Source organism: Lissotriton helveticus, chromosome 3_2 (genome assembly GCF_964261635.1).
Source record: "Lissotriton helveticus chromosome 3_2, aLisHel1.1, whole genome shotgun sequence".
Lineage (NCBI taxonomy): Eukaryota > Metazoa > Chordata > Amphibia > Caudata > Salamandridae > Lissotriton > Lissotriton helveticus.
Window position 1 is genome coordinate 360426494 of NC_136062.1, and position 22448 is coordinate 360448941.

A 22448-nucleotide genomic window follows, 5' to 3' on the forward strand; every position below is an offset into this window, starting at 1 on the left:
CTGGAACACATAGACCGCTCAAGTGCTCCCAACTAATTAAATGGCACAACCCCTCATAATCAGTTGCCTTGCTGCCCTTTATCCAACCTTCCAATGCACGCGTATACAGGTTCACACACTCCACCCATGTACTGGACTCTAACTTTTTAAAGTTCCTAAACTTCTGTCTATACTGCTCTGGGGTAAGCCCATACCTGAGGCATATGGTCTCCTTCATATGGGGGTAGGTCATTTTGCCTGCTAATTCTAAGGGTGAGAGGACATCCCTCCCAGAAGCCTCAAAATGTTTCCACAAGCCCGCCCCCCAATCCTCCATAGGCACCTTACTCATCTTAAGAGCAATCTCATAGGCTGTGAACCACGCATGGATATCCTCCCCCCTCTGAAAATTCTGGACTATATCCTTGGGGAGATATACCCTATGCCCATGGACTGGCTGTGCGCTGCCACCATTCGAACCGGACTCCCACTGTTTAGCTTTTAGATCCAGTTCTCTCATGCTCACCTCATGGGCCAGAATTAACTTCTTTTCTTCCATCTGGGCCTTGAGCCTCAGGACTTCCAGCTCATGTTCTCGCGCTCTCTGGTTCGCTTGAATTTCCTCCGGGGAGAGACCCCTGCTGGAATGGTTGCTGCCAGCCCTTGAGGCTGGTCCGCCTATTGGGAGATCCTATGCTCCAAAGTCATTCCCTGGTGGATTCTCCGTCTCTTCAGCACCTGTCCCCGCGGCCTCCTCGGCCTCCCACCAGACCCTTAAGGCTTCCTGCAGCTCGTCCTTTCTAGAGCCGCTTTTAATGGAGCACCCAAAGTCTCTGCAGTACTTCCTTAGAGCATCCTTGTGATGGGAATACAGATCTCCAATGTCAAAATCAACTTCTCCCTTTGTACTGGTTTCCTTCTCACTTGGCGCCTTTTCACTGGGCGGTGACATGGTGCTTCACGGGGATTCAAAAATAGAACCAGGAGCCAATGATTCGGTATGTGGTTATGTAGGTCTGCACTAAACTAGTGGTGCTCACCAATCACTGTAGGTTCAGGCGCAAACACACGTCCTCATCCCACCGCTACACCACCAATGTTAGAATTGGGGGTCCATACTTGGTAGGGCCACGGCCTCTGACCAACTAGGGACCCTCTCCTCTAGTCAAGGCAAGGTGGATGTACGTCAAAAGATAATCCCTGCTCACCCCCTTGGTAGCTTGGCAGAGCAGACAGGCTTATCTCCAGGGCAATGTGTAAAGTATTTGCACCAACACCTTCAGTAATTATAATGGAGACCACAAACGGACACCACACAGGTCTGATATTAAAAATAATATTTGTATATATTGTTAGGCAGACTTAAAACGGACATAAACCACCATAAAATAGGCTTCTTGAAACAAAAGTATTCTTCTTATGGAAAGTGTTCTTAAAACGTAAAATGAGTCTGTTGCAAAAGATTGGGCAACTCAGAATGCACCCCGAGCAGTCTTTGGATGAAAAGGACTGCCCCGCTCTTCATGGGGACCCTGGGCGCGGGTTGCGTAGGCATACAATGCCCCCCTGAAATGCACCTAGTGACGGCTACCCTGGTGATGGTCCAAACAATGACTTCCTCTTAGCCCGGTACCGCACTTCACCCTGATGCCGGTATGGGCTTCCCAGGAGGGCAGGGCGATCGATTCCTTCAGTGCCGGCCGGCGCCAGCCATCCACGCACTACTCGTACCCCTCTCCTTCCAGGTGGACACGCGCTCGTCCAAAGCCCACCCTCGAGCGTTACCTGGGGGGGAACAGCAGGCAGGTCGGCTCCTGGCTTCCTGGTGACACGCAGCTCGGGCCAGACGCGCTGGGCCAATCCCAGCGCGGCTCTCGGATGAAGCGGCGGGCCGCCAGCCAACCGCAGCGCGGCTTTCTGATGACGCGGCGGGCCGCCAGCCAACCGCAGCGCGGCTCCAGGGAATCCCAGCGGTGAGGTCAGAGCCCGCCGTCCAATCCCAGCGCGGCTATTTGGGCGAGCCTCCCCTCTTCTTCTCGGCTCCCGGTGCCTCGCCGATCTCGGTGCTGGAGGCCCCGGGGGGTGCCGGGTTTTCTCGGGCAGAGTCAGGGGCCCACGGCGCTCCTGTTTAGTGGCAGGAGGGCGGCCTCCTGGGCTCTGGCGATGCTTTCTGAAGTTTAAGCTTGGGGAGAGAGGATACGAGCCCGCGAGCTCCCGCAGCACCCTCTCTCTCGGCAAATGTAAGTCACCAACACGGCATTCCCCCGCACACAGCCAGGAGGGGGGGGGAAAGGCGATGACCATGGCAGAGTTTCTTTGTCCCTGGACTCTGGGGCCAGGAGGCTAGCTCTTCTTCTAACCCTTGGAGAGTTCTTCTCAGCAGGAGGGGGACAAAGCACACATCACCGTCCCAACGCCCCCTCTTAGGCAGGACAAGACAAGACAGCAGGTCAGCTTCCAGACACACAGCAATGGTAGCACTGTTCCTGGGGTCTTCTTACGGTGTCCTCTTCAGCAGGGACGCTCCTCTTCAGTCAGAAGTAGTCTGAGTCTAATGTACACAGGTCTTTCCTTTATACAGAAAATTGTCTTTGATGCCTTTGAGGTTTTTATGATTTAAGCACGGGTATCCCTTGTCCAGACTCTGGCGGCAGGAGTCTCTCAGTCCTGGGGAATCTTTCCCTTTGAAGCAGGGAGGCAGCAACATCCGTCATCCAGCAGACAGGGGAGCCGGTATCGTAAAGGCAGGGCACAGCCCAGCACCACTCCTCCCCCTAACCTTCAGGGGCAGCCAGCTATCATCCCACTGCTGGAGCTTTCCCAGACCCTGTCACACTCCCTCTAACTCGCACACCCAGGCAGGCCCACAGGCAGACTGGACAAGGAATTAGCCACTTTCTAAAAGTGCTATTTTCAGACACAACATTTCAAAACCACCCATGCTAACAGATGTATTATGGATTTCTGAATCCAGAGAAACCAGGTTTGGAGTTTCTATCTTATTCCCGGGGGAAGATAGGCAGGCACCCATGGGCCCCCCCTCATTCTGTCCTATGGGCAAGGTAGCCTTGCTACAGTGAAAAACGAATTTGGCAGTAATCCACTACTGCAGCATGTCCCTTACATCTGTACAGGCCCTACTAGGAGCACTTGCACTTTGGCACTGATCAGCGGTGGCAAAGTGCCCAAAGCATCTAAACTAGCAAAACGTAATCCAGCATAGAGTCAAAAACATAGGAGGTAGAGATCAAAAAGTCAGGGGAAACCACGCCAAGGATGCCAGGTCTAACACGTGTCCCCTCCAGCTGAAAGTGAGGGGAACTACCCAACCCCTTGGGAGTTCTCATCACTAAGTCGGAAAAATCTAGACAGACCGTCAGCATTGGCGTGTTCTGTGCCAGGGCGGTGTTCCACCGTAAAGTCCATTCCCTGTAGGGAGATTGACCACCTCAACAGTTTTGGGTTTTCTCCTCTCATCTGCATTAACCATCTGAGGGGCCTGTGGTCTGTCTGAACCCGGAAGTTAGTCCCAAATAAATAGGGTCTTAGCTTCTTCAGCGCCCAGACCACGGCAAAAGCTTCCCTTTCAATTGCACTCCACTTCTGTTCCTGGGGGAGTAGCCTACTACTAATGAAGACTACAGGCTGGTCCCCGCCCTCATCATTCAGTTGGGAGAGCACGGCTCCCACCCCATGCTCTGAAGCGTCTGTCTGCACTACAAATTCCTTGGAGAAATCAGGTGCCCTGAGCACGGGTGCGGTGCACATGGCAGCTTTCAGGGTTTCAAATGCTGTCTGACAGGCATCAGTCCAGATCACCTTTTTGGGCTGTTTGTTGGAAGTCAGTCCTGTCAAGGGGGCCACAATGGTGCCATACCCTTTGACGAACCTCCTGTAATACCCGGTGAGTCCCAAGAAGGCTCTCACCTCTGTCTGGGTCTTGGGGGGCTCCCAATCCAGAATGGTATCAATCTTTGCCTGTAGGGGCGCCACCTGGCCGCTCCCTACCTGGTGTCCCAAGTACACCACAGATCCCTGCCCTATCTGGCACTTACTGGCCTTGATAGTGAGGCCTGCATTCTGCAGAGCTTTCAACACTTCCCAGAGGTGTTGCAGGTGTTCCTCCCAAAGGGAGCTGAACACAGCAATGTCATCCAGGTACGCGGCGCTGAATTGCTCCAGCCCGGCCAATACCCGGTTGACCAGTCGCTGGAAGGTGGCAGGGTCGTTTTTCAAACCAAAGGGCATGACTCTGAACTGGAAGTGTCCCTCTGGGGTTGAAAACGCCGACCTCTCCTTTGCCCCCTCAGTTAAGGCAATCTGCCAGTACCCTGAAGTCAAATCAAATGTACTGAGATACTTGGCAGCCCCCAGCCGATCCACAAGCTCATCAGCTCGGGGGATGGGGTGTGCATCAGTCTTGGTGACCGCATTGAGCCCGCGGTAGTTCACACAAAACCTGAGTTCTGGGGTGGCACCGGGCGCAGCAGCCTTTGGTACTAAGACCACTGGGCTAGCCCACGGGCTGCTGGATGGCTCAATCACCCCTAGCGCCAACATCTTGGAAACCTCTTCCTTGATGCTGACCCTGACTTTGTCAGCTACCCTGTAAAATTTCTGATTCACAGGGGGGCTATCTCCAGTGTCCACATCATGGACGCACCAATTGGTGACTCCTGGGGTCAGGGAAAACAGGGATGCAAACTGACCCAACACATGGCAACAGTCTCTCTGCTGCTCGGGGGTCAGGGTGGGGGAGAGAACCACTCCATCCACTGACCCATCCTGTTCCTTGGCTGCCAGGAGGTCAGGAAGAGGATCACTCTCCTCCTCCATCCCATCATCTGTAGCAAGGAGCATTGTGACATCCGACCTCTCAGTGTGGTTTGAGGCGGTTCACATGCAGGACCCTCAAAGGGTTCCTGGGAGACTGAAAGTTAACCAGGTAGGTTACATCGCTCTTGCGCTCCACCACCTCATACGGCCCAGTCCACTTATCTTGGAGCGCACAAGGCTCCACTGGCGCCATCACCCACACCTTCTGCCCAGGTTGAAATTCGACCAGAGTGGCATTCTGGTCATACCATCTTTTCATTTCTTCCTGGCTGGCTTCCAGGTTCGCCTGAGCAGGTTTCCTGAAGCGTTGAGTCTGGTTGCGGAAGGCCAGCACATAGCTGAACACATCCTGAGGGGTCTTACCATGGGATTTCTCCCAACCCTCCTTCACCAGACTCAGAGGTCCTCTCACAGGGTGACCGTACAGAAGCTCAAAGGGACTGAACCCTAAAGACTTCTGGGGCACCTCTCTGTAGGCAAACAACAGGCAGGGTAGGAAGACGTCCCACTTCCGCCTCATGGGCTCTGTGAGACACAATATCATGCCTTTGAGGGTCCGGTTGAATCTCTCCACCAGACCATTCCCTTGAGGGTGGTAAGGAGTGGTGAACTTATAAGTCACCCCACACTCCTCCCACAACGACTTCATGTACTTAGAGATGAAGTTGGTCCCCCTGCCGGATACCACCTCCCTGGGAAATCCCACACGGGAGAAGATCCCCATCAATGCACGGCCCACCACAGGGGCTGTGATTGTCCGGAGAGGGACAGCTTCTGGGTACCGGGTGGCATGGTCCACCAAGACCAGGATGAACCTGTTGCCTAGGGCTGTCTTGGGTTCCAGAGGCCCCACAATGTCTATGCCCACCCGCTCTAAAGGGGTGCTAACCACAGGAAAGGGTTGGAGGGGTGCCTTGCACCTTCCTCCACTCTTGCCACAGGCCTGGCAAGTCTGACAAGTCCTACAAAAAGTTCCCACGTGCTTCTTCATCTGGGGCCAGTAAAAGTGGGTGACAAGCCGTTGAAAGGTCTTGTCCTGCCCTAGATGTCCTGCGAGAGGCACGTCATGAGCCAGACCCAGTAAGAAGGTCCTGAAGCGCTCGGGCACCACCAGCACACGGGCTGCACCGGGCTCAATGACCTTAGGCTCACTATACAACAACCCATCTTCCCAGTAAATGAGATGGTGTTGAGACTCTCCACCTGCTGCCTGGTCTGCAGCCTGTTGCCGCATACCAATAAGAGAAGGGCACTCTTTCTGCGCTTTGCAGAACTCCTCCCTGGAGGGACCCCCTTCCTGCTGCCAATGGGTCAGCTCAGGCAAGTTTCCCAGTTCGGCTACCTGTTCCCCTGTAGGTACCAGAGCATCCCCCTCCGGGTCTGCTTCCTCCTGGACCGTGGGAACGGCCGGGGCGGGTTTCCCACGCCCCCTGCCTTCCTCCTCTGGGCAGGTACCTGGGCCACTGTTTCAGGCTCAAGGTCTGCTTTGCCACCCTTGCTGCCGGCCATGGACCGAGTGGTCGTACAGGCCCACTCAAGCCAACCCAACATCTCCAGATGCACCTGGTGTTCCACCTCCCTCCAGGGGGAACTCTCCAGGTCATTGCCTAGTAGACAGTCTACCGGCATGGAAGGCCTCACAACAACTCTGAGACCCCCCCACTCAAAGGGAACTTGCGCCACTTTGCAGCGGCGCACAGAGTTGTCAGCTGACACTACCGGATGTAACACATCTGGGATAACCTGCTCCTCAGAGACCCACTGACACCTGACAGATGTCACACTGGCTCCCGTATCTCTGAGAGCCTCCACCCTCCTCCCGTTGATGGTCACCCACTGCCTGTACTTTTTAGTGTTTTCAGGCAGGTAGGTTTCCTGGACCATCTCTTGGTCTCCTAAAGAGACCAGGGTCATCACTGCCAGCTCCTCCTCCCCACTAGGTACTAACTCCTCCCCCAAGGTTACACTCATCAAACCCGGTTTGGGAGCAACAGGGGGTGCTGGGGACTTCTTGGGGCACCTAAGGGCAATGTGACCATCCCCATTGCAGTTGTACCACCTAATGGGACCTTGAAAGGTACGCCCACCCTTAGGGGGTGGTGGTGCCTCGCGACTGGGGACTGAGGACTCCTTTCCAACCGAACTGTTTTGGGGCCCTTTAGGGACTCCTTCTTGTTACCTGTGTCCCCCCCCACTCTTCTGCTGGGGACCCTGTCCAACTTTGGCTGTGGTACTCACGATCCCCTTGTGGACCCTGGTGCTGGTCCAGCGGTCCGCCTCCTTAGCAATCTCCCTGGGATCAGTTAACTTACTATCCAAAAGATGCTGGCGCAGCTCTGGAACACATAGACCGCTCAAGTGCTCCCAACTAATTAAATGGCACAACCCCTCATAATCAGTTGCCTTGCTGCCCTTTATCCAACCTTCCAATGCACGTGTATACAGGTTCACACACTCCACCCATGTACTGGACTCTAACTTTTTAAAGTTCCTAAACTTCTGTCTATACTGCTCTGGGGTAAGCCCATACCTGAGGCATAGGGCCTCCTTCATATGGGGGTAGGTCATTTTGCCTGCTAATTCTAAGGGTGAGAGGACATCCCTCCCAGAAGCCTCAAAATGTTTCCACAAGCCCGCCCCCCAATCCTCCATAGGCACCTTACTCATCTTAAGAGCAATCTCATAGGCTGTGAACCATGCATGGATATCCTCCCCCCTCTGAAAATTCTGGACTATATCCTTGGGGAGATATACCCTATGCCCATGGACTGGCTGTGCGCTGCCACCATTCGAACCGGACTCCCACTGTTTAGCTTTTAGATCCAGTTCTCTCATGCTCACCTCATGGGCCAGAATTAACTTCTTTTCTTCCATCTGGGCCTTGAGCCTCAGAACTTCCAGCTCATATTCTCGCGCTCTCTGGTTCGCTTGAATTTCCTCCGGGGAGAGACCCCTGCTGGAATGGTTGCTGCCAGCTCTTGAGGCTGGTCCGCCTATTGGGAGATCCTATGCTCCAAAGTCATTCCCTGGTGGATTCTCCGTCTCTTCAGCACCTGTCCCCGCGGCCTCCTCGGCCTCCCACCAGACCCTTAAGGCTTCCTGCAGCTCGTCCTTCCTAGAGCCTCTTTTAATGGAGCACCCAAAGTCTCTGCAGTACTTCCTTAGAGCATCCTTGTGATGGGAATACAGATCTCCAATGTCAAAATCAACTTCTCCCTTTGTACTGGTTTCCTTCTCACTTGGCGCCTTTTCACTGGGCGGTGACATGGTGCTTCACGGGGATTCAAAAATAGAACCAGGAGCCAATGATTCGGTATGTGGTTATGTAGGTCTGCACTAAACTAGTGGTGCTCACCAATCACTGTAGGTTCAGGCGCAAACACACGTCCTCATCCCACCGCTACACCACCAATGTTCGAATTGGGGGTCCATACTTGGTAGGGCCACGGCCTCTGACCAACTAGGGACCCTCTCCTCTAGTCAAGGCAAGGTGGATGTACGTCAAAAGATAATCCCTGCTCACCCCCTTGGTAGCTTGGCAGAGCAGACAGGCTTATCTCCAGGGCAATGTGTAAAGTATTTGCACCAACACCTTCAGTAATTATAATGGAGACCACAAACGGACACCACACAGGTCTGATATTAAAAATAATATTTGTATATATTGTTAGGCAGACTTAAAACGGACATAAACCACCATAAAATAGGCTTCTTGAAACAAAAGTATTCTTCTTATGGAAAGTGTTCTTAAAACGTAAAATGAGTCTGTTGCAAAAGATTGGGCAACTCAGAATGCACCCCGAGCAGTCTTTGGATGAAAAGGACTGCCCCGCTCTTCATGGGGACCCTGGGCGCGGGGGTGCGTAGGCATACAATGCCCCCCTGAAATGCACCTAGTAACGGTTACCCTGGTGATGGTCCAAACAATGACTTCCTCTTAGCCCGGTACCGCACTTCACCCTGATGCCGGTATGGGCTTCCCAGGAGGGCTCGGCGATCGATTCCTTCAATGCCGGCCGGCGCCAGCCATCCACGCACTACTCGTACCCCTCTCCTTCCAGGTGGACACGCGCTCGTCCAAAGCCCACCCTCGAGCGTTACCTGGGGGGGAACAGCAGGCAGGTCGGCTCCTGGCTTCCTGGTGACACGCAGCTCGGGCCAGCGCGGCTCTCGGATGAAGCGGCGGGCCGCCAGCCAACCGCAGCGCGGCTTTCTGATGACGCGGCGGGCTGCCAGCCAACCGCAGCGCGGCTCCAGGGAATCCCAGCGGTGAGGTCAGAGCCCGCCGTCCAATCCCAGCGCGGCTATTTGGGCGAGCCTCTCCTCTTCTTCTCAGCGCCCGGTGCCTCGCCGATCATGGTGCTGGAGGCCCCGGGGGGTGCCGGGTTTTCTCGGGCAGAGTCAGGGGCCCACGGCGCTCCTGTTTAGTGGCAGGAGGGCGGCCTCCTGGGCTCTGGCTTTCTGAATTTTAAGCTTGGGGAGAGAGGATACGAGCCCGCGAGCTCCCTCAGCACCCTCTCTCTCGGCAAATGTAAGTCACCAACACGGCATTCCCCCGCACACAGCCAGGAGGGGGGGGGGGGAAGGCGATGACCATGGCAGAGTTTCTTTGTCCCTGGACTCTGGGGCCAGGAGGCTAGCTCTTCTTCTAGCCCTTGGAGAGTTCTTCTTGGTAGGAGGGGGACAAAGCACACAGCACCGTCCCAACGCCCCCTCTTAGGCAGGACAAGACAAGACAGCAGGTCAGCTTCCAGACACACAGCAATGGTAGCACTGTTCCTGGGGTCTTCTTACGGTGTCCTCTTCAGCAGGGACGCTCCTCTTCAGTCAGAAGTAGTCTGAGTCTAATGTACACAGGTCTTCCCTTTATACAGAAAATTGTCTTTGATGCCTTTGAGGTTTTTATGATTTAAGCACGGGTATCCCTTGTCCAGACTCTGGCGGCAGGAGTCTCTCAGTCCTGGGGAATCTTTCCCTTTGAAGCAGGGAGGCAGCAACATCCGTCATCCAGCAGACAGGGGAGCCGGTATCGTAAAGGCAGGGCACAGCCCAGCACCACTCCTCCCCCTAACCTTCAGGGGCAGCCAGCTATCATCCCACTTCTGGAGCTTTCCCAGACCCTGTCACACTCCCTCTAACTCGCACACCCAGGCAGGCCCACAGGCAGACTGGACAAGGAATTAGCCACTTTCTAAAAGTGCTATTTTCAGACACAACATTTCAAAACCACCCATGCTAACAGATGTATTATGGATTTCTGAATCCAGAGAAACCAGGTTTGGAGTTTCTATCTTATTCCCGGGGGAAGATAGGCAGGTGCCCATGGGCCCCCCCTCATTCTGTCCTATGGGCAAGGTAGCCTTGCTACAGTGAAAAACGAATTTGGCAGTAATCCACTACTGCAGCATGTCCCTTACATCTGTACAGGCCCTACTAGTAGCACTTGCACTTTAGCACTGATCAGCAGTGGCAAAGTGACCAAAGCATCTAAACCAGCAAAAATGTAATCAAGCATAGAGTAAAAAACATAGGAGGTAGAGATCAAAAAGTCAGGGGAAACCACGCCAAGGATGCCAGGTCTAACAGTTCCTTATTAGTAGTCACCAACTGTGTCTCCTTGGCCCTGATGGGAAATTCTGCTAATACCAATCTGCATTTGGGTAGACCCATAGACTCATTCTTCATCTCAACTCTCCACCCCTAATTCCCATCTCCTCAGCTGCTCCTGGTGCTCGCCTCTGATCATATTGTATAGTTTGTTGGATAATAGTCACTCCTCTGACACCCTAGGTTGATCTTGTCTTAGGTGTCATACAAGAATCAAATGTTATGTTAATGTTAATGTTATCAATTACTTGTAAAGCGCACCGTCACCAAAGGTTTCATGGCGCTAATCATGCTTTAAGTTGTTACATAAGACCCGGTTAGTAGGCTTGCCCAAACAGCCATGTTTTAAGTGCCTTTCTGAAACCGAGTCGGTTGTCACAGCTTCTCGTTGTTACCGGGAGGGAATTCCAGAGAGTGGGTGCCAGATAGAAAAATCTGCAACCTCCAACACGTTTAAATTTTATAGTCGGGACAGATAGAGGATGCAGATAAGATGAACGGAAATTACGCCGAGGGGCGTATTTGTTGATCATGGCCATGATGAATTTTGGAGTGTTGCCATGCAGTGCTTTAAAAGCTAGGCACCCGGTCTTAAATGCAGCACGTTGCTCCACAGGAAGCCAGTGGAGCTTGATCAACAAAGACCTGGCAGAGTGCCATTTTGGCTGTTTGTATATTAGTCTGGCCGCCTGGTTCTAAACTATTTGCAGACGTTTTAGTAAGTACTAAGGCAGACCGATGTAAAGGGAATTTGAGAATTCCAGGCGTGAGAGAACCAGCGCTATCACCACTTGGATTAGAGCTGAGTGGGTCAGCAGGTGGGCGATCTTCCTAATTTTACGGAGTTGGTAGAGACTAGTGGAGATCACTGCACCCACCTGTCTTCTGAGTGAGAGGTCAGCGTTAATTACAACCCCTAAGCTTTTTACTGACAGGGACGCGATAGGGGGGGTACCCAATTCACTGGGCCAGAAGTGTGGGCCCCAATAGTTCATGCTTTTCCCAGGCAACACCAATTCCGTCTTGCCTGGGTTGAGTTTCAGATGGTTACTGTCCATCCAATGCTGAATGTGGAGCATGGTGATTTGAAATTCCACAACCGCATTAGGAGAGTCTAGGGGGAAAATCAACTGAAGGTCATCTGCATAATTAAAGATGGTTACCTCCCGATTTTTTAGTGAGTAGAGCAGAGGCCTCAAGTAAAGGTTGAACAGTAAGGACGATAGGGACGAGCCCTGCGGAACACCACAAGAGGTGGTCACTGTGGGGGCGGTAAGAGTACAAAGTCGCACTGCTTGCGTTCTGCTGGTGAGAAATGACTTGAGCCATTTATAGGCAGGACCTTGGATACCTGCTTGTTCAACACGGTTCAACAGAGTGTTATGGTCGACCGTGTCGAACGCTACCGACAAATCCAAAAGCACCAAGGCCTGAGGGGTTCCCCTATCAAAGGTAGCTCTTAAAGTATCCAGGACAGCAAGGACTACTGCCTCCGTTGAGTGGGCTGGCCGAAAGCCCGCTTTATTTGGCTCCAGGTATTCTGTTTGTTCAATAAAATTCGATAGACATCTGGACATGGGCCTCCAAAATCTTAGACAGACATGGGAGAAGGGATATGGGGCGATAGTTAGAGGGGGTTAAAGGATCTGCCCCAGGCTTTTTCAGAAGGGGGACTATTGTGGCGACCTTGAAAGCAAGCAGTGGGTACCACCCCTTTGGTGAGAGTTTCATTCAATAAGAGGAGGTTGCTGTGTGGTAGTGCCGTGAGTATGTCTTTAAGAATAGAATGCGGGCAGCAGTTATTAGGGGAGCACGACTTGACCCGGGTTAAAAGATCGGACAACGTTTTGAGACATAAGACTGATAAATGAGTCATAGTGACAGCATTTCTAAAGATATCGTCCAGGCATTCTGTATTAGTCGGGGGGATGCTGGATTTAATAGTGGCAATTTTTTCCAAGAAATAATTGTTTAAAACATTACACATCTCTTGAGTGGGGGCCTGGTTAGGTAATATTCTCTCATCACTGATAATCTCACTGACAATTTTAAAGATTACCTTGGTTTTATTATTCGCGTTGAGTAATCTTGCTGAGAAATGGGCCCCCTTTGCAGTCAGTATAGCCTTTTTATACTCTGTGCGGGCCGACAGAAACTGATGTCTGTCTTGAATATTACAGCAGTGCCTCCATTTCCTTTCTATTTGTCGAAGCCTTCATTTTTGTGTTTTTAATTCGGAGGTAAACCATTTATGAGCATCATAGTATCTAGTGCAAGATAATTCAGTCAAAGGGGCATGTTTGTGACTAGTCGACCTTAACCAGTCCGCAATAGTAGTTTCCATGGCGTCGACATTTGAATTAAAGGTGGGAAGAGAACCAGCCAGGGTGTGAATACATTCTTGTTTATCAAGAGTTCTCCACTTTCTTTTTAGTCCTCCCCCTGCCTTCGGGGGCTTCTGCCTACCACTGAGACTGAGTGTAAAGTCAATTAGATGGTGGTTCGACCATATACAAGGAGATATCAGGGGAGTTTGTATAGTCAGGTTGTGGGACCAAATTTGTGCCAGTTTGTGGCCTTTTATATGGGTAGAGGATTATAGAAGCTTAGTCAAATACAGATTGGAAAGCAATTCAGATAGTACTGTTGCCTGTGGTCCACCGTGATCGTCATTAACCCAATAATTCAAGTCCCCTATAGGTAAGACCCTGGAATGATTCATCACAAGATTGGCCATTTGTTCGCTTAACAAATGTGGAAAAAGGGCATGGACTGGGGGTGGGGGGACGATAAATCAGCACCAGTTACATAGGCTCCCGCTGTTGAGTCCAGTGACATGACTATATTCTCTACATCAGACAGTTCCAATGAGGTCATGACAGTAAAGTTGAATTTCTAATGTATAATGGCATCAACACCCCTGCCGATTTACCTGGGCGCCGGTTAACATTCAGGATATAGTAATCTGAAGGGAGGGCTGCTAATATATCAGGTGTGGAATCCGAGGTCAGCCAGGTTTCAGTAATCAGCAGTACATCCGGTTTTTCTGTAGAAACCAGCAGGAAAATGTCCAGCTGATGCTTAACCACGGATCGGGTATTAAGATAAAGAAGACGGAGACTAACGGAATTGGCTAAGATAGGACAGCTGATGGGGGGAGCGTAATGATCAAGACATGGGAGTATGGAAGGGCCCGCTGCTATTTTTCCGATTTCATTAGTCCGAATGCGGTTTACTACTGCATAGGGCAACTGGGTGTGATGTAGCGCCAATGCTCTTAGTTCCGAGGGTGAATAAGTGATGGTATGGCCAGAGGTTATGGCCCCTGGGCCCATTTGGGCGCAGACGGGCATGCCTTTGGCGCGCCCGCTGCGCGAGTCCGCTGCGCTCCTGCTTGTGGAGGTGCATTTAGGCTTGGCCCAGCCTCCAAGCCCCTCCTCCTACCGGCCTATTGTTGCAGGCCTATCAGTGGGGGAGCTGGATAATCATCAGGGAGAGGCGTTCAATTATTAAAGTTCGCGATTCGGGTAAGATTTTAAAACAAACACAAGTACAAAATATGATTTTAGAATTAAAACTGTAGCGCCAGCAGGTTGGGTCCGCGCGACAACGAAAAGCACAATTGCCCGCTTCCCGCGCTGCGATGTCTTTTCAAGGCCTGGCCCCGCCTCCAAGCCCCTCCTCCTACTGGCTGATTGGTTCAGGCCTATCGGTGGGGGAGCTGGATAATCGTCAGGGAGAGGCGTTCAATTATTAAAGTTCGCTATTCGGGTAAGATTTTAAAACAAACACAAGTACAAAATATGACGAATCTCTCCTGCAGACAGCTTTATCTTGGATGCAAGGTTTGAAGACAGCTATACCTGTGTGTTGTCAAAGACATTTGTAAAAATACAGAGGCAGATGACGTACATATTTTCGCAGACTGCATAGAGATTAAAAACTATTGGTCATCGGTCTGTATTTTCTTAGAAGAGGTATTGTCTAGATCAATTATCTGTAACTTTAGACTGATCTTTATGGGTCTGCTAGAGGAATATGACATCAGAGATAGTATCACCCAGTTCATATTTTATGTGATTGTTATTGCCAGGAGAGAGATCTGCAGAGAATGGAAATCCCCTACCCCCCCGAGGTTTGCAGACTGTCTAAAAAATATCATGATCATTAGTAAAATAGACCTCTTGTGTGGTGGAGAGGAGGTGGCAAAGATTTGGGCCCAGTTGATAAGATGGTCGGACAGTTAAACAACAAACGTCCAATGATTATGCCAGGGGTTTGCGGTCCGGTCCTCCCCAAGACAAGGCACAGAGACATCGATCAGGGGAGTTGGACTGGTAGAGAACCTACCTCTGGGAGATCTCTTGAATGCTCAACATAATAATAAAGTATTCCAGGGCGCACAGTAAGGTATTGTGTTGGCAGAATTGAGAGTTTCCATCTAGAGTTATTCCATCTGGTGGCATATATGAGGACAAAAAAAAAAAAAGACATTTGTAAAATAATACAATAGATATAGCGAGCTTTGGGTCAACCCTCTTCTCGTGTTTTGATGGCTTTCTTGTCTGCCTCACTTTCCTCATTCTGATTGATTGGCTTTCCTCCCTTATTTTTGATTTGCCTCACCCAGAAGTATTTTGTTTTCCTCATGTTTCAACTGGATGGCAATTATTGTTCCTCTGTTGATGTTCGACCTTGCAGTGCATACAAGGGATACATTTTGCCCACCTCTCCACCTCTCCTGCCATCCTTATGCCATCTGTTTATTTAAAAGAAAAATCCCCAACTTAAAATCATTTTGATAACTGTTCCGTTATGGTCCCAATGCATACCAGGCAAGCACTTTCCATTCATATCTTATGCTTAAAAAAAAAAAAATCTGTGATGACGGCTGCAGATTTACGCACATGTGCCATGCCATCTTTAAATAGCTTTTCATAAAGCACAAGAAAACTGGTACAGAGATGGCATCCGCCCCAATGGACGTCTAGAAATACAATCCGTAACAAACGAATTCCATTTCACTGGTGAAACCTTTGGGCTTTGTTAATGCTTGTTTGTAAATGATGGTCGATTGCAAGCTAATTTGCATGATTGTCGCTGCACGTAAACCTATATGCAACTTAATGTGATAAGGTTTGGCAAAGAATGAATGTATCTCCCTTGTCACCCTTTATCAGGCCCCAGAATACTATTGTACAGTGTGAGGAACTCACACTGTTGTTGAGTAGTTTAGATTCCAGTGTTGTTGATTCAGCAACTTTCAAACAAGTAGCCTTTGAATGCCTTTGGGTTTACTTGTTATTGAAATTAATTCAAGATCCTGATGTTTGTGTTCCATAAATATTTTATTGTATTATTCATGACCGCTTACCTAAACATGAGAACCCTACAGTCATCTTTGCCTGAGTGTTCTTTTCCGAATTGATGAATGAATGTTGAAAAAACTAGTTGTAACTTAATTCTTTCACAGAACTAAACAGATTGTGGATAAATGCTGATACAATTAGAGAAATAGGTATTTGAATACGTACAGATACGTACTCAAAACAACGTAAAATGGAATTGCGCATATAAATCATTTTTTATTTGTTTTTACTTTTTGTAACATGCTATACCTAGCTCAAGAGCCCAGACTGAAAAAGTAATGTTTCCCCTCTACTACCCCAGATATGCAAGTGCTAGACGATGTCCGGAGTCTAGTGAATGATGACACCTACATGCCAGGAGACCCCCGGGAGTTCTGCCAACGGGTCTTCACCACCTGCTACATGGCAAGTGAGAATTCCTCCAAAGACACTTGCAACATGGCGAGACTGCTGGCAGAGCAAGTAGGCAGGTACAGGACCATTTGAAATTAACCAGGTTACTTTATCATTTAAAGGAATGCTAGAACACAACATTCAACTACCTTCTGACATGTGGGAGTGTGGTGAACCCCAGATGTTAGGGAGCATAACCGGGTAGATCTCCAAAGCACCAAGAGGAATAATATGTAGTAAAAGCTCTTCCTAGAAAAGGAGAATAGGTAGGTATCTCTCACTACTCTCTGCACTAAGTAATGCTCATTCAGGTATGACATGTTAAGAGTCAGATAACCCTGTCAAAGTTATTCTCTTCTACAGGGGGAGGACTGAATTTAAATCCAGATCTCCAACATGTCCCTTAGAAACAATGGACAAACACAGTTGTTGTTTACCAACATACAGTTCTTTATCATAGCCTTATAGCCCGCTGTAGTGGGCTATACCGGCTATTAAAGGCCGGCTCCCGCGTCAAACGCCCAAGCAGAAGGCGGAAGGCGAGGGACTTTAACAAGGGAGCGGGACTTTAATAGCTGGTATAGCTCTGCTACGAAGGGCTATAAGGCTGTTAGAACATTCTGCCACTAGGGGGCAGAATGTTCTAACAAATAAAACAAAGGCCTCTCGTAGCTCGAGGGGATTTAAATCCCCTCGAGCTCCGAGAGGCCTTTGTAAAACATTGGAATGTTGCTCTGCGGACCTTAGAAGCATGGAGCGCTCCATAGGCTACAATGGAGCTCCCAGCATTCCAATGTTCTAATATTGGATAAGTCGGGGATATCAGAATGGTAGTAATTGTTATGCTAATCTAGTTAATTATAATATAAAACAAAATTAACATTAGGAAAAGTGTAATCATATTTCATCGGGCATTCCTACATTCCCCATTTAATCATTCTAGTCCCTAACTCATATCTACATATATGTCCTCAGCTCATGACTGTTATATTGGCTGAATGGTTACATATTGGATGAATGGTTGTTAGAATTCCCTAATGATTTCAATGCCCTCATACCATATAAAGCCATCGGCATGTGGTCCGATATCAGTAATTCAGCATGTCTCTTAGCATATCCCATTTTGCTTTATCCGTCAGTTGTTCTCTTTGGAGAGAGGAGCAGGAATTCTTGAGTATGGAAAGCAGGCAAACATAATCATTTCTGTTTTCTTTCAAGTCTGATGTGTTCAAAGCATGATGGCATTTTAGCTCAAATTTCTGCACATAACTGCATCTTTCAGAGTGGACGGTTTTAAGTGCTTTGTTTAGTTATAACCACTAATGTCATCTTTAAACAGCTCAGAAAATGTCTGAAAGGAAAATCTTTCAAATTGTGTTAGTATTATCACTCAGCATATTTGTTTTCTAGGCCTTAAACCGGTTTCTCTCTCTTTCTCTCGCCCTCTCTCTCTTATACACACACACACTCTCTCGAACTTTCATGTGGGCATATATTCAGGCTTAACTCTTATGTTAATATGTATGTATAATGGAATACAATCAGCCACACTTGACAAGAGAGGAAATTCGAGCAAAATATTCTGTATATACATGCTGTTATCACACTTAGAAATTTGGTGTCTTAAGACTATTTTCGTATATTGGTAAGATGTAGAGCTGGGCTGATCCTGCGACTGAAAAACCAACTAGAATGCAAATAATATCTGTCTGAAATTAATAATTTATAAAGATTTTTCTCATGCATATTGTGGAGTTCCTGAAAACCAGAGGGCAATTGATTTCACTATGCAGTGGTTTGATAATTCCTTCCCTGTTGTGTTTTATGCCATCAGCTCCAATATGTTTGTGCAATCCAAGAATGAAATTTACCTTGAGGTAAATGCCATGCATGAGGTCTGGACAACTATGGCGCTTGAGCAATAAAAATCATCCACTAATTAACAATATGCTCCAGATTTCCCCTCTGCTTCTCATAAATGAGTGTAAACAATAACAACTCTGCTGCATTTACATTTACTACAGACTACACTTTGAATGAAGTTTCACAGGTTCCCACCCATATTTGTATTGCTGGCATGATTTTATTTTTTAATCCTGTCCATGTTTGGGTTTTGACCATACACTTAGTTATTTGTTGTTAGTGCCAGACAGGTAATGGCAGTTGTGAGTTACAGATTTTGCTTTCTCCACTACCCCCTTCTTGATAGTTTGTGCAATATTTACAGTGCTACCTCTGGCAATATTTGCTATCTGGATTTTTTGGGGCTTTTGAAGCCTTTTTAGGTCGAGTCTAGTAGTGCGTATGCACTGCTCTGCGAGGCATGCGGTATTCACTTCAACTGGCTTTGGCCAAGCCCTCGCTGTAGATTGGTTAAAGTGTGTTTCGTTCTAAAAATCTATCTTATTTGTGGTTTCTTGTAGGTATATGTCCCACCTTCTCGTGTCTTACTACTCTCCTGGAGTATTGGCCTATTACAGTATCCTTTCACTGAAGGATTTTTCCGTAGTGTTTGTGCACTTTTTTGCATCTTGTTCTGAACAGACAGCTGCAGTGCTCTGCACATATGTGAATGCTCGCTCCCGCTCCTCAAGCTGCAGCTGCCTCCTTCTCCCTCGTGTTTGTTGTTTTGTGCTTTACAACTACACTGCGCTTATGTGATGGCATTTGTTCAGCTTCAGCAACCAGTGCTGCTCACAGCTTGTTTTTTAAGGTATTTTGCACAAAGTCACAGTATATCGAGCTCACGTTGAGACTTGCTTCCCTAATCCCCAAGTCAATGTGTGTTTCTTTGGTGCCAGTGTTATTACCCTCTTTAGTTGATCATGTGCAATTGCTTTATTTTTTTGTTTTCCTTCAGCTCATGTATCAGCACAGCCCCCTCTTCACAGTCGCTGTGCTAAATGTTTTGGACATGCAAGAATTTTTTATTTATTTGTATATGTTTGGTCACAATGTACATCTTTAATCCACTCACAATAAATCTAACCCATCGCATGGACTTATCTGCCTCACCTTTATCTGCCTCTCACTTTACAAAGATTTTCCCATTTTCTCATTCTAAGCGCCTCATGGTCATACGAATGGCAAAAGCGCTATGCAAATATGATCATTCCACTGCAAATAAAAAACAAAAGTAAAAAACATTGTCAGTTTCAACGCGAAGAGCTCCGACTTTCACATATGCGATACCGATTGCATTGCAAATACTTGTTTAGGATCTTTTTTGGCTTTTTTTGGCAATCATCCCATTAGGGTCTCTTCCAGATGGGAGTGTGAAAACACCTTCAGGCGGGTAAGGATAATTTCTCCCCGATATCAGTTCATTTTCATGATTCCTTTCGACTCTAATCCTGTATCTTTATCCTGCAGAGTCCCCAAGCGCTCGTCCCTCAGTTCAACACTCTTTAATATCTATGTTGCTCCTCTAAACACACTGGTAAGATCTTTTTGTCTTATCAATCTTAAATAACATCTAGCTGATGAGTCAATTTCTTCTCATGTATGAGTGCAGTTGCCCTCTAGTTGTTGGACAACTGCCTCAAGCTCAATTATGATAAGACAAACTCTTTCCTTTAGCACTCAGTCTAATTTTTGTTCCCTGTCTTGTTGGCCTTCTTAAGTGGGAGGCTCAACTGCAGCTCACGCAGAGAATCTAGGTATCTCTTTCAATCAAAATATTACCTTTTTGAACCAAACCAGTCAAGGTCTGGCATCTGTTTTAGTCTTCCAAGGATGCTCAGGAAAATCCTTTCTTCTTTCCACTTTTACCAGTAAAAGATTGATACATTATCTTATAACTTCATGGCTGGACTATGGTGGAGCGGTCTTTCTGGGACTTACGGACTGCCTTTTACATCAGTTGCAAAATGCCCAAACAGCCTCAGCTTCACCCAATCTATCTACCTTTTACTGGCTCCCAGTGGAAATACTGTCAATTTAAAGCACCGCACCTCACCTCCCCTCACCCATCAGACCATTCATAGTTCAGGCCCTGTAAAGATCATGAAGATATTTATTCACATTCTTTCTAGATGCCTTCTCAGGTCATCATTCCTGCTAGTTTTGACAGTTCCCTTTATTAAAATAGCTTGGAAGGTTGGATGTGCCTTCTCTTACCTAGCCTCTACTACTCTGGACTCTACCATTCCAACTGAAAAGCATCACTGGGTCCCACGGTTTCTGTAAAAAAAAGTGGCTTTTTGTCTGCCTTCTCAGTCCTGCTTTCAGTAGTGCTTCGGTTCCTTTTCCTCTTGAAAATAGTTCCAGGGCGCCTTTTATCTTACTTGAAACGATATAAATGTTTAACATAGCATAAAATGGGGCAATATTTCAATATATGAGGGTACTGCTGTTACACGCCTGGTCAGGCACAGGTGAATTAAAAGTTTGTTGAAATGACACTTTATGTTCAACAGGACATAAAGACCATGGTTCTGTCTGAGCTGCTTGGCAAGGGCACCTCACATCTCCAGCATTATGATCTCTTTTGGCATGGTGCCCATTTCTCAGACCTGAATCTGTTCCATGACATTTCCTGGACATCCATGGTCATCACTGTGGGACCTTAAGGTGGTGTTGCAGACATAATTTCATTAGTAAACTTAGAAAGGACTTAAATCATTGGCAGACAATTTTGTTCAATATAGCACTACTTCTCATGGAGACCTGATTCCTTCAAGACAGACACATGCCTCTTTCAGTCTCCTATTCTGTCCCCGATGCCGTTCCTCAATGCAACCGTGTGTAGTGTTATACTTGTGGGACTTTAGAGCCACGTAATGCTGTATTGTTCAGCTATGACTCTTATGAATCCCCTCATGTACCTCTTGTAAACGTTATCACATAGCATAGCATCTGATACCTTTGGTTCTAGCTAGCGCTATATAAAACTAAAAATAATAATAATCACGATTTCTAACATCTTCACAGAAACACAGCGTTTATAGGCAACCAAGTGCTTATTTGGCTAGGAATGGAATTCTAGCCACCCGAGCACTCACAGGAGAATGTAAGACAGATTTTTTCTTCCTGCAATGGGTATATATAAAATCACTTCCTTAGTAGTGCTTCATACAGGCAAACACATAGTTGTGTTTCTGGTGATTCGTGATTTTAGAAACATCTTGCTTATGCGAGTACACCTGATCCCTGTTGAAGGACCAATCACATAACCTCACCACCAGTTGGAAGACGCTGCAACATACAACTAGAGCTCTTACCTGTTGAGCATCCAATATGCCTCCGGCTCTCTCAAGTGGCCACATAGGTGATGTTGCAGAACTCTGCAAAATGCACAGAAGTTGTCTGTAATTGCTGTCATTTGATTATTTCTTCTTTGTACTTCTGCTTTAAGAATTCTGTTCTTGTCTTCTCAGTGTGATCATCAGTGTGGTTGAGCTTGTTCACTGAATTTCCACCACACCTGTATGTTCGTCTTGCATCCCAAAGATGATCTGCTTATGGTAGGGAGTTCATCCAAGCACAGTAACATTTATACTTTTAACTCTGAAGCTAACTGATTGTAAAATCTTATACAAGCACCCTTCATTACCTATCATATGCCTTTACTTTAATATGAGTTTCAGCCTGAACACCTTTAATACAATTCTAGTGATTTTTTGTGGGTCCTTAACTAAAGTATTTGGTTCTAAGTGCATTCTTCATCTCAAAATAGATTCTACTTTTATTGCTTAGTAAACCTACCAACCACGCCATTGCATCCAAAATAATATGTAATAAGTACTTTCTGGTACAGGACGTAAATACCCTCATCTCATGATCAATCTTCCAAAGTCTGGGCACGGTCTCCATTGGTCATGGGCATGCATTACAGAGCTGTGTTGTAGAAATAGCCCTCTTTCCGTAACATGTTCATACCAATTTCTTCTTCATTAACTACAGTGTGAAAGCCAGCCGGTGCTTGTCGATCACTTGTCAAATACCTTCTTCAATTTACTTGATTTAAGATGACCTCCTCAAATTCTAGCAATAGGTTCCTCTACCTCTCTTTATGATCCATTAAGGGCTACAGTATTCAATTCCTAGTCTTGAAAAGCTGTGGCAACGTATTATATACATAGGTTCTAAGCAGTATAGTGTGAGTGATTAAGGAATAGAGTTTTCCTGGCAGCCTTTCATTTGTTTTTTGAGATTGTTTATTCAACTGCAGGTCTTAGCTTGTACATGGGAAATGCCTCTAAAGATAAGGACAGGAAGGAGGGTGCATTGTTTTATCTTCATTCTGTGTGCACCTTCCAGTAG

General features: G+C 47.7%; 1 protein-coding gene across 2 annotated transcripts in view; it reads left to right on the top strand.

Annotated features, from left to right (window-relative positions):
* NADSYN1 (NAD synthetase 1) overlaps positions 1-22448 on the top strand; it is a 253280-nt gene that overhangs the window by 166688 nt on the left and 64144 nt on the right. For both annotated transcript variants that reach the window (XM_078684243.1, XM_078684244.1), the window contains one exon: positions 16093-16261. In XM_078684243.1, the coding sequence (XP_078540369.1) occupies positions 16093-16261 (169 nt within the window). The remainder of the gene's footprint in view (positions 1-16092; positions 16262-22448) is intronic.